Raw genomic sequence first — 12,168 nt, 5'->3', positions numbered from 1 at the left:
AGACTAGGGATGCTCGATATTGGCTTTTTTACCGATACCGATATTCCGATATTGTCCAACTCTTAATTTCGATACCGATACCGATACCGATATCAACCGATACCGATATATGCAGGGTTTCCCCCCAAAAAAACGGAATAATTTCAGGTAATTAATAATTTCACTGGATGCATTCAAAAGGCTTTCTAAATGTAAGCATTATCTGTGCAAAATATGACAATTAAAAAAGTAAAAATTAACATTACATATCTCTTGTTGTTGAATTAAACCAACATGCATACTTTTGACAATAAATAAAATAAGAATTGGTTCTTACTTGCTTGCCTGGGTAAATAAAGGTTAAATAAATGTAAAAAAAAAAAAAAAAAATCGATACCGATATTTTCCAATATCACATTTTACTGCCGATATCGGCCGATAATATCGGTCGGCCGATAATATCGGACATCCCTAGTTTAAACATAATACAACTGTTGTTCCCAACTTATAAGTAGAGTTTTCTCTAAATTCAGTGTCACAGTGTACTGGAACACAGCTGTTTCACACTCCTAGATGTGTCTATGAATATGATAAGCAATGACATGATTTTTAACTATTATTCCTGGCATGCTTTATGCTTTTATCCACTTTTTTCCATTTCTTGTAACACAGCTTAAGGGGAGGGCCTGGCAGAGTCAAATCATCTGTTAACAGTTGTCTCTCTAAGGCCATGGTTAGACTGGTGTTGTTGTGGCGTTTTTTTATACGTTTTTGAATACGTTTCATGTCCCTATTACACAGAAATGCGTTTTTTTGGCGTTTTTTTGTGGATACGGCTGAAACGCTAAATTGTGTTTGCGTTTTGGAGAACCGCTAAAAAACATGTTTAAGGCCATGGTTAGACTGGTGTTTTTGTGGCGTTTTTTTATACGTTTTTGAATACGTTTCATGTCCCTATTACACAGAAATGCGTTTTTTTCGCGTTTTTTTTTTGATACGGCTGAAACGCTAAATTGTGTTTGCGTTTTGGAGAACCGCTAAAAAACATGTTTAAGGCCATGGTTAGACTGGTGTTTTTGTGGCGTTTTTTTATACGTTTTTGAATACGTTTCATGTCCCTATTACACAGAAATGCGTTTTTTGGCGTTTTTTTGTGGATACGGCTGAAACGCTAAATTGTGTTTGCGTTTTGGAGAACCGCTAAAAAACGCGCCGACAACAGCGTGTAGTCTGCATGAGCCGTTGTTGCGAAAACGCCCATGCGCAGTAGATACCATCTGCGTGCCCTTCCGGTGACAACAGAGTGTGTGTGTGTGTGTGTGTTTGGGACAGAGGCAGAGCTGTCCCAAATAGCTGCAGCTACCATGTGTTGTCAAGTTATTGTTATAAGGATCCCAGTCCAAGCTACAACAGTCTGCATTCCCTTAACAATTGTTTGTATTGAGCCGTATTGTATTGTACCCATATGCAATATGTTAAATAAAGTTTACATCCATTCATTCTGCTAGCATTACCGATTGCATGAGCAGCTGCTAACGTGAGCTATCAGATCCTGTTAGCTCAAAGCTCCTCTTTCAACTTAACAAGCATTAAACAAAATGGCCCAGTCATCTATTCACCTTTGTTTAATACACACAGCGTTGTCTCTAATGTTATCTAACTACTGATAGCTCTCGATATCATCAGTTTGGTGCTGGCTAAATAGCGTGAGCTAACGTTAGCTTCTAGCCACAATGCTATACTGTTATAATGGCATACTCCATTGACGTTAGCATGCAGCTAACAATGCTACCGATCTTCTTTTAGACTAAACTATCCGCTCTTGGTGGTCACTTGTGTTGATGTTAGTTTTGTTTCATCAACAAATGACAGGCAGAACACACAGTGAATGTATCCGTTTTGTTTATTGCACTTTTATTAGGCTTTGCTGAAAAATAATTGCTGCATTGAGTAAATAGGCAAGATGGTGTCGCCCATAGGCGTCTGCCTTGTTGACATTTTCTTTGCTGGAGCTACCAGGAAGTGTATTGGCACATTCAAGTTCTGATTGGTTGAAATTGCCTTCATGTTCGCCACCTACTGCCACCTACTGCTTTGGCAGTGTACTACATCAGTGTGCTCAGGTGACAAAAACCAAAAAAAACGAAAGTGTGACTCGAGGCGCAGGACGTCGCGGCGAAACGCGTATGACAATGAAACGAAAATGAAACGAAAGGTGTAACCGCAGCCTAAGACAGCTGTAGGCTAGGGTTTTTCCTTTGAACTCTAGGCTGTTTTAAGTCATAAATACCTGGATTTGGCTAAGGCTTATTTTAGGTGGCCTGGTGACATATTTTATTTACAGCCCCCCTCTATCAGCAGACCCCATCCTGTTTCACCCCTGTTTTAGACTGTCGGGGTAAATAGCAGCTAGCTGTTATCTCCTTTCCATCTATTGCAAACCAGAGAACAATGCAGAGCCCCCAGGCCCCCTGTGGCGTGGTTCCCAGCACCCCTGTGACTGAATCTGGTAGACACCACACAAAGACCACTCGTGTATTACAATTTCCAGGGACCATTTCCAACATGTTGTGAGATTAATTGAGTATGAATTTACGACATTATCAACTTTGGACCTGTACTAGATAAGACTTCAGGCTATGGACCCATTGTGTTTTCCAACTCATACCTCTCATCCGTAACCCTTTTGCAGGCATCTGTTTGCAAAATAATTCAGACATAAGTTAAAAAATATATTTAAAATAAAAATAAATCTTCAAAACCTCTGTAACTCTATTACATTAACACTCAGAGTGATTATTCCTATTGTGGAAGACAAGTCAGAATGTTACCTTTCAAAAGAGACCAGACCCATGCATGTGCTATAAGAAATCTCGCCTAAAGGTACATGCCTAACTAAATGAAAGATTGCTCCACTTCTACGAGGCCAATTTGCATGTTCTTGGTATCTAGGAACATCTAGGGACCTGGGGGTATGTATATCAGTGGCGGTTGGAATGCCCCACGGGCCCTGAGGCGAGATTGACAGCTCTTGACAGCTCGGGCCAGCTCGGGCCCCCCCCCCCCCACACCACCTGACCCGGCACCGGGACATCCCTCCCTCCTCCCACGTGTGCGCAACACGGACATTAATAAGAACGCTTCAATAAGGAAAGTCACAGAGCATGGAGGGTCATAAAAAAATAAAGTGATCAAATCGCTTTTGTCTTCTCTCTTCTACTGTGAAGCCAAGCTTGGTCATGCAGGTCTCTCTCCCATCTCTCTCCTATGATCCCAATATCTCTCGCACACAATTCTGGAAATTCCTGGAATAGTGGAATAAAACAGGAAAAACGTTTCAGCACCACGGAGAGTGTTCTCTGCACTGCAGCGGCTATATAAAGCAGGCCCCAGGCTCGCCACAACAGTGGATTTAAAAGCCTTTTATAGATAATTCATTTGTATCGCAACGGAGTCACGGATCTAGTCGTGCCACGTAGCATTATGTAGACAAAATTCATATAGAATAAACAAGTCTAAAACAAAGACTTTTAAACGAAGTTTAGCCTATTAAATCATTTTATAAGCATTTGTTTATTTGCGGTCTGTGTGAGAACTGAAGCAACCACCATCTGGAGAACACCAGCCCAGCTCTCTCTGTCCCCACGCTGGCCGTGAGGCCGCGGTGGTATATAAAGCAGACAGATAATAAATACTATTATAGAGAAAAGGGCAGTTTGTTTACTCACCTATTTGAATGGCATACGGCGAGCCTTGCGTTGTGCAAAATCCTCCACAATGTCTTTAATGTCCAACTCCCGGGCTCTGGTGTTTTCAATGGACAGGATTGCAAGCCCACTCAGTCTCTCCTGACCCATGGAGCTCCGCAGGTAGGTCTTAATAAGTTTTAACTTGGAGAAGGATCGCTCGGCTGTCGCCACAGTCACAGGTAACGTCAGGAATAATAGCATGGCAGTACACACCTCAGTGAACGAGGAAGTTACGGACTGATGATCCACAAACAGCATTTTTGCAAGTTGGAACACTGACGACTCCTTAGCGATCTCTTGTTTAAAACAGACCCTGAATGACAGGAGTTGAGTGGCAAAGTCATTTGCTAGGTCCCTGTTGTAGTGGTCAGATAGACGTTTTGCCTTCTCATATAGCTCATCGTCTCCTGCATGCTGGAGGGTCATGGGGTGGAGAGCCTCAAACATGAGAGAGGTCTCGCGCATACTACGGAATCTGTGGGACAGCTGGTTGATTATTATGTCCAGATTGGCATTGAAAACATTTACTTTGAAATAGCTTTCTGCATTAGATAGTCGCTCATCTTCACACAGCTCGTCAAAATGACGTTTCTTTCTTCTTACTCTTGTAGGGTCTAATTCGAAGGTATTATGAGCTCCCCATTTGTCTGCAAGCGTCTGTGCGGTTGTCTTTGCCTCATCAAAAGCATCCCTGTACTCAGACAAGACTTTTATCGCATTCTCCAGCAAGTTCGAGGCTTTCTGCATGTCCATGTTTGTGGTTTGGAGTAATTTAGAGACGGCATTAACACTCTCCAATATTTTCGTCTGGAGCACCACTAGACAAATGAAATTAAAATGTTCCATTGCTTTCTTCAATCCCGCTGCTTCATTACGCTCAGCCTTGTCACTAATTAGAGTTATTTTTGTCAGCGCTTTCATCACGTCCACATATCTGTAGCGTATAGCAGTAAGGGAGGTATGTCTAGAAGACCAACGGGTAGGGCATAATCGCTTCAACGTGATGCCTGGGTGAGATGAATCGTCTGTGGAAATGATGCCAGTCAGCATGGCCCATCGTTTAATGCTGTGGCCAAAAAATGTATACACATTTTCTATGGTATCATAAAACTGTTTGAGCTCTGGAATGTCTTTAACTGCATCATTGAGTACGAGGTTTAGGTTGTGTGCTGCACAATGCACATATGTTGCAAGGGGTTCTTTTTCCCTAATTCTAGCCTGGACACCAGAATAAACCCCACTCATATTGGCAGCTCCGTCATAGCCTTGCCCACGACATTTGGAAATTTCCAGGCCATGTTTTGTAATGCTTTCGATTATTTTAATTTCCAGCTCTCTTGCAGAAGTATCTGGTGTCTCCTCAAATCCCAAAAAAGCCTCTGTTATTTTTACATCAACAGCTACGTCCATCGGATTTCTTACTATGGTGACGTATCTATATACTTGGCTTAGCTGGTCTCGCTTGGATAGATCTTGTGTAGTATCCATAATCACAGAAAAGAACGGTGCTTGGTTTATTTCTGCCGCAATGTCTTGCTGAACTCGCTGGGACAATATATATATTAGCTCGTTCTGGATATCCTTGCTAAGGTATTTAACTGAGCCCTCAGGCCGGTTGATCAGCTCTTTCAGCACAGGGTCATAGCTTGCCAGCAGCTGGATAATTTCAAGAAAATTCCCACTGCCCGGCTGTCCCAAACTTTCCCTGTGCCCCCGGAATGAAAGGTTGCAAATGGCTAGCATTAGTGTCACATTAACGATACGTTCCAGCACTTGTCTCCAAAAGAGAGCTGCATTACGCACATCCCTCTCCATTTGCGCATCAATTGTTCCGCCATGCCTTTTCCACTGTTCATAAATGACACAAGCTACAGTGTGCATTTGAGAGGACTGATGGGTTTTTATCTTGCTAGATATATTCTTCCAATCTTTGACTCCATTCACCCATGCGTTGTGGTAATGTGTTGAACTGCGGTCTCCAAATAGCCAGCATGGCTCGCAGTACGCAGAATCCAGTTTAGGAGAGTAGCAAAGCCAGCTACGGGGCAGTTTTAAACCAGCTTGTGTTGTTATATGGTAATGTGCCTCAGAAAAAGAACGGTTGCCTTTTTCATTAATTGGGAAAGGGCCTCTGGGTTTACAAGACCCTTTAACTATGATATACCGTTTTATATCAGCTGAAACATTTTCATCAAAAAGGCCCCGGTCTGTGGGGTACTTCTGAAGTGGCTCGTTGTCCAAGTCCAACTCATCTTGCTGCTCCTGTTCCGATTCTGCATTGAAATTAGTGTCCGACTCCGCCGGTACCACCTCCATTTCCTTCTCACTGTCATCGTCAGGCAGGTCAGCAGAACTTGGCTCTTGGGTCGAGCTTGGTGTGTTGACTGTCACTGTGACTGAACTGCTTGGCTGTTCTGAATCTGACTGCCTGTAAAGTGCAAACAAAGGCCGATAAATTATCTCTAAAAACCAAGTATGTTATTTACATTAATAAGCGCCATGGCTGCTGGGCCGGCGCCGCCCTAATAGATGTATAAATATAAGTTTATGGTAAACTGTAATCTCATTATCTGTCCAACAGTCCAAGGTTACCTGCTGCTGCATGGTAGTTGACACACCGCGGCTGAAGGCAGTGTCCGTGCCGGGCATGTTGTCGGGTGATCAGGTGGTGTTGAAGGGCTTGTTGTTGTTGGGGATGGGAGGTCAGGAGGAGGAGGAACGTCGGCACGAGGCCCTGTTACTTTTATAACAAATGCGTCTAATTTAGGTAGCTTTGCATTCTTCTCGTCCCGTTCTTTTTTGTCTGTTCTTTTTTTACTGCCACATTTATGTTTGTAAGGCTTAGGCGGCATGGTTGCGGAATATAATGGATAATTCACTTTCACTCGCTGATGATTTCACTCGCTGTAAGAGACAGACGTCTGCTGTTCGTTTTAATTTCCGCACCAGGTAAATTGTCTCATGACGCAATGATGCATTGATTGCTGGGTAATGTTGTTGTCCTCCAGTAACAAGTCAGATTTTGCACTGGAGGCACAACAGGAGAGACAACATTTCCCAGCAATCATCATTCCTTAATTTATTTTAGGCTACAATCGGGAAGAATAGGAGGGCCTATTAGTTTCTATGTCAAATGTATATACTCCCTTTTCTTGACTCCTTCTGTATCACAAACAGTACTGTATTTGCAAATCTGGTAATATGTCATAAATGTATAGATGTAGCAGTACTGACTATCTGTATGTCATGTATGTCATAAATGTCCTGATGAATTGAAAATGGGGGACCCTGATGTAAACAAGACGAAAGTCTTTCTCTGCTCTGCATCCCCTTAACAATTGTGACATTGTGTGTATTGAGCTGTACTGTATTGTACCCATTCTGCAATCTGTTAATAAAGTTTTCAATCAATCAATCAAGCCTGACAGCGTGGGGACAGAGAGAGGAGAGGAGAGGAGAGGAGAGGAGAGGAGAGGAGAGGAGAGGAGAGGAGAGGAGAGGAGAGGAGAGGAGAGGAGAGGAGAGGAGAGGAGAGGAGAAGAGAGGAGAGGAGAGGAGAGGAGAGGAGGGGAGAGGAGAGGGGAGGGCTGGGCTGGGCTGGTGTTCTGCAGATTGTTGCTTCAGTGTTCTCACGCAGACCACAAATAAACGAACGCTTATAAAATGATTTAATAGGCTAAACTTCGTTTAAAAGTCTTTGTTTTAGACTTGTTTATTCTATTTGAATTTATTCGACATAATGCTACGTGGCACGACTAGATCCATGACTCCGTTGCGATACAAATAAATTATCTATAAAAGTGCCCTATCTTTTAAATCCATCCACTGCTGTGGCGAGCCTGGGGCGAGCCTTTATCGCTACCGGGAAAACATAGGGGGAACATAGGGGGCCCGGAGAACATAGAACCCTTTTGGAACATGGGAAACATAGGGGGCCCGGGGAACATAGGACCCGGGCCCCGGGCCCCGGGCCCGGGGCATGGCGCAATGCAGTCTGTCATCCAGTCCCACTAACGAACGGCAACTCCATTCAGTCCCGGGCCGGGCCCGGGCCCTAGACCCCCCGCGGGCCATAAGGCGGCTGCCTCAGTCGCCTCGCCTATATATCCGCGGCTGATGTATATCCAGTGTCAGAAATATTGTGTCTGTTACTAGGCTTGAGTAAATTGTAGGGATGCTCGATATTGGCTTTTTTACCGATTCCGATATTGTCCAACTCTTAATTTCCGATACCGATACGATACCGATATCAACCGATACCGATATATGCAGGGTTTCCCCCCAAAAAAACGGAATAATTTCAGGTAACTAATAATTTCACTGGATGCATTCAAAAGGCTTTCTAAATGTAAGCATTATCTGTGCAAAAATATGATAATTAAAAAAGTTAAAATTAACATACAAGTTGTTGAATTAAACCAACATGCATACTTTTGACAATAAATAAAATAAGAATTGGTTCTTACTTGCTTGCCTGGGTAAATAAAGGTTAAAAAAAAAAAAAAAAAAAAATTGTTTTTTTTATTTTTTTTACCGATACCGATATTCTCCGATATCACATTTTACTGCCGATATCGGCCGATAATATCGGTCGGCCGATAATATCGGACATCCCTAATTTAGACCCTTTCACTTTAGTCACATTTTATTTAATTTATTAGGGTGTAAAAACCCTGTCATATAATATGACTCAAATATGACTCATATTTGGTGGTTTTATTCCGTTTCCGCCACATGTACCTCAATGCTTGCATCGCTTCTTATGCAATGGGCTGCTGATAGACCACCGCAACACTTCCGGTATTCTGAAATCATGGGAGAGAGAGCGGGGGGATAAAATGAATGAATGTGGATGAGAGCCTTGACATTAAGTGGTTGTAGCTACGGCTGTGGGGCTGCTGGAGACATGATCCAATAGACTTTTATACGCCCGAGTCTCCTGAACACGGAGAGACAGAGCGCAATCCCAAGTCGATCTGCACTTTCTCGGCTGAGCTATATAGTCACTTTTCCGCACCTACTCCTGAACTCTGCATGCTCAGATTGCCCACAGAGTATCTCTGGATTGTCCAGAGATCTAGGTTTATCTGCGCATGCGTAGTATACAATAATCCAACATACAATAATCAACTATGTGAAATAGCTAAGAATACTTAACTGTACACAACTATATGCCCACACATTTGTTCATACACGCCTAATTTGACATCTAACTAATTTGATGTTGATACATAAGGTTGTTGCAATGCATAGTCCCAATACATAGTATTTGACCTCATAATTGTAACTCACTTTTACAATCACATTTGAAAAGCATAAAAAACTACGTTCATAGGGCGGTCAGGTGGCGTAACGGAGATTGCGTTCGTCACCAAACCCCGGAGCGGCTCGATTCGCCTGTTCGAATCCAGCTCACACCTCCGGGGTTGTCACCAGCTTGGCTGGCCGTTCACACTAATACAATTGGCAGTATTAGAGGGTGGGAGAAGCTGGAGGGGTGGGTCCGGGTCGTTGTAAACAGTGACTCCTACAGTTCGGTCGGGGCGCCTGCTAAGCGCGGATAGGACCTGAGGGGGATAGTGTGATCCTTCCACACGCTACGCCCTCTCAATGAGAATCCGCGCTGCCAGGTGAAAAGAAGCGGTGATTGGCTGGACGTGTGTCGGAGGAAGCACGTGGTAGCCTCCACTCTCCCAGACCGACTGTGGGGGATAAGTGCGCAGCGACCAGGAAGGGGATTGGGAATTGGCATACGACTAACATTGGGATGGGAGAAAATCGGAGGAAAAATGGAGGGGGAAAAAGATAAAAAAAAAAAAAAACTACGTTCATACATTTCAATACTTTCTACATTTGTTCAAATATCCCTTGTCATAAGATGCTGTTTTAATACAATTTAAACCGGTATTTTACTGTTTTCTTGTGTGATATGTCTAGGGAGTGAATTCTATAGATAACCATTCGTTTCGATTCGATAACCATTCATCTGTTCATGCTTTTGGTAATATAAGGTTTTCTGCTCTAGCGTGTCTGGTTGAGTATTCACATTGTGTGTGTGTGTGTTTAGCTCTGGAATGTGACTTCGCATGTGACTTCGAATGTGACTTCGTATGTGACGACTTTGAGGACGATGGACCAAGGATATCAAACAACTCTCATGACTCCAACTTAGGTGAGTGAGTGAGTGAGTGAGTGAGTGAGTGAGTGAGTGAGTGAGTGAGTGAGTGAGTGAGTGAGTGAGTGAGTGAGTGAGTGAGTGAGTGAGTGAGTGAGTGAGTGAGTGAGTGAGTGAGTGAGTGAGTGAGTGAGTGAGTGAGTGAGTGAGTGAGTGAGTGAGAGAGAGAGAGTCCAGCAGCTCTGCGTCACTTTTCAAGCCAGGCGCCGCGGCAACCAATGTTTTCCACAGACTCCCAGAAGCACCAGCAGCTTTGTATAAAAAATTATAAATAACTAATATTTCTGGAAATAGAATTAGTTCTAAACCCTTGTTTTTATTTATTAAATGCTATGCCCCCGGTTTTCAATTAATTAAAGAAAATGCAGAATCGCTAACCTATCTTACTAAGAAATGTTGAAAAGCTGTTTAAGCTGTTTGTGGACCAAACATCAGAATGTTTACCTTTAGTGAGATTAACTCTAGAAGAATTGAATGGCGGATATATTTCTAATCCTTTGGTACTCGTCATTTTCTTAGTTGGAACATCCCCCCCCCCCCCCCCCACAAACACGTTATTGGTTATATCATTAATATTCTAGCAATGCATTTAGACAAAGACATGTCTAAAATATTGAATAATGTTTGTCTGCCCTGTATTTGTTACCAGTGCTACTAATATATTATATAATAATCTTTTTAATCTCCCAGATACAGAAACCCCACATGCCCTGGTCATACGAGAGGCATTACCATCTGTCGCCACATCCCAGGATTCCATTGATACCATAGAGCTAGTGCAAAAAGGTGTGTGTGTGTGTGTGTGTGTGTGTGTGTGTGTGTGTGTGTGTGTGTGTGTGTGTGTGTGTGTGTGTGTGTGTGTGTGTGTGTGTGTGTGTGTGTGTGTGTGTGTGTGTGTGTGTGTGTGTGTGTGTGTGTGTGTGTGTGTGTGTGTGCGTGTGTGTGTGTGTGTCCATATACATATACATTACAATCTGCAAGTCTTAGAACAATGATGATATTTCTGTCGTTTTGGCTCTACTCCAGCACACTGGACTTTAAAATGGTACAATGACTGTGAGGTTAAAGTGTAGACTAATTTGAGGGCATTTGCTGTCATGGGATTAAAGGGACATGGCGATGTTATGGGAATTATTATTATAGTCATTGTTCCATTTCAAATCCAATGTGCACAGACGGAGCCAAAAACAAACAACACATGTTTCCAACTTATGCCACTGTGTATATATACCGTATGCACATACATGTATTTCTGTGTGTACATACACATACGAAATACATGTACCGCACGCTACGCATACTAAAACCATTGTTGCTGCCACCTCTCTCTGTCCCTTCTTTAGAGTTACAGAAGATGGAGGTGCTTCTCGGACCGTTGGCAGACCTCCCCCAGGCGACTCGTTCTGCTCTGTTCCAGAACTTCTTTGAGGTTCTGAAGGACAGAGACACCCTGTCAGAGCTGGAGGACACGGTAAGAATGACCTTTGTGACCTTAGTTCTCTCTGATGTGAAGGGTGCTGACTGAATGGAATAGTTCTCTCTGATGTGAAGGGTGCTGACAGAATGGAATAGTTCTCTCTAATGTGAAGGGTGCTGACAGAATGGAATAGTTCTCTCTAATGTGAAGGGTGCTGACTGAATGGAATAGTTCTCTCTAATGTGAAGGGTGCTGACAGAATGGAATAGTTCTCTCTAATGTGAAGGGTGCTGACAGAATGGAATAGTTCCCTCTAATGTGAAGGGTGCTGACTGAATGGAATAGTTCTCTCTAATGTGAAGGGTGCTGACAGAATGGAATGGTTCTCTCTGATGTGAAGGGTGCTGACAGAATGGAATAGTTTGATTGATTGATTGATTGAAAACTTTATTAACAGATTGCAGAATGGGTACAAATTACAGTACGGCTCAATACACACAATTGTTAAGGGGATGCAGACCAGAGAAAGACTTTCGTCTTGTTTACATCAGGGTCCCCCATTTTCAATTCATCAGGACATATATGACATACATGACATACAGATAGACAGTACTGCTACATCTATACATTTATGACATTGTACATTGGAAAAACTGCAAAAAAGGAGGTAGGGACCGCACTCGGGGAATATCGTTGTTTTTATTTTTATGCACAAGTTATATAACGCACAAAACGCTTTCAGCCATCCGGCCTTCATCAGTGTGGAAAAACTGTACATTGGAATATTGACAAAACCATACTTGGTAATTTACTGTACATTGGAGGGGGTTGGGTTAGGACATTTACAG

General features: G+C 42.9%; 1 protein-coding gene across 1 annotated transcript in view; it reads left to right on the top strand.

Moving 5' to 3' along the window:
- LOC311231343 (gasdermin-E-like) overlaps positions 1–12,168 on the top strand; it is a 50,276-nt gene that overhangs the window by 28,739 nt on the left and 9,369 nt on the right. The window contains exons 6-8 of the mRNA XM_084317899.1: positions 9,796–9,900; positions 10,594–10,689; positions 11,247–11,374. Of these exons, the coding sequence (XP_084174025.1) occupies positions 9,796–9,900; positions 10,594–10,689; positions 11,247–11,374 (329 nt within the window). The remainder of the gene's footprint in view (positions 1–9,795; positions 9,901–10,593; positions 10,690–11,246; positions 11,375–12,168) is intronic.

Source organism: Notolepis coatsorum, assembly GCF_963971535.1.
Source record: "Notolepis coatsorum genome assembly, chromosome: 7".
In the NCBI taxonomy this organism is placed as follows: Eukaryota; Metazoa; Chordata; class Actinopteri; order Aulopiformes; family Paralepididae; genus Notolepis; species Notolepis coatsorum.
This window is presented reverse-complemented; position numbering and strand designations above follow the sequence as displayed.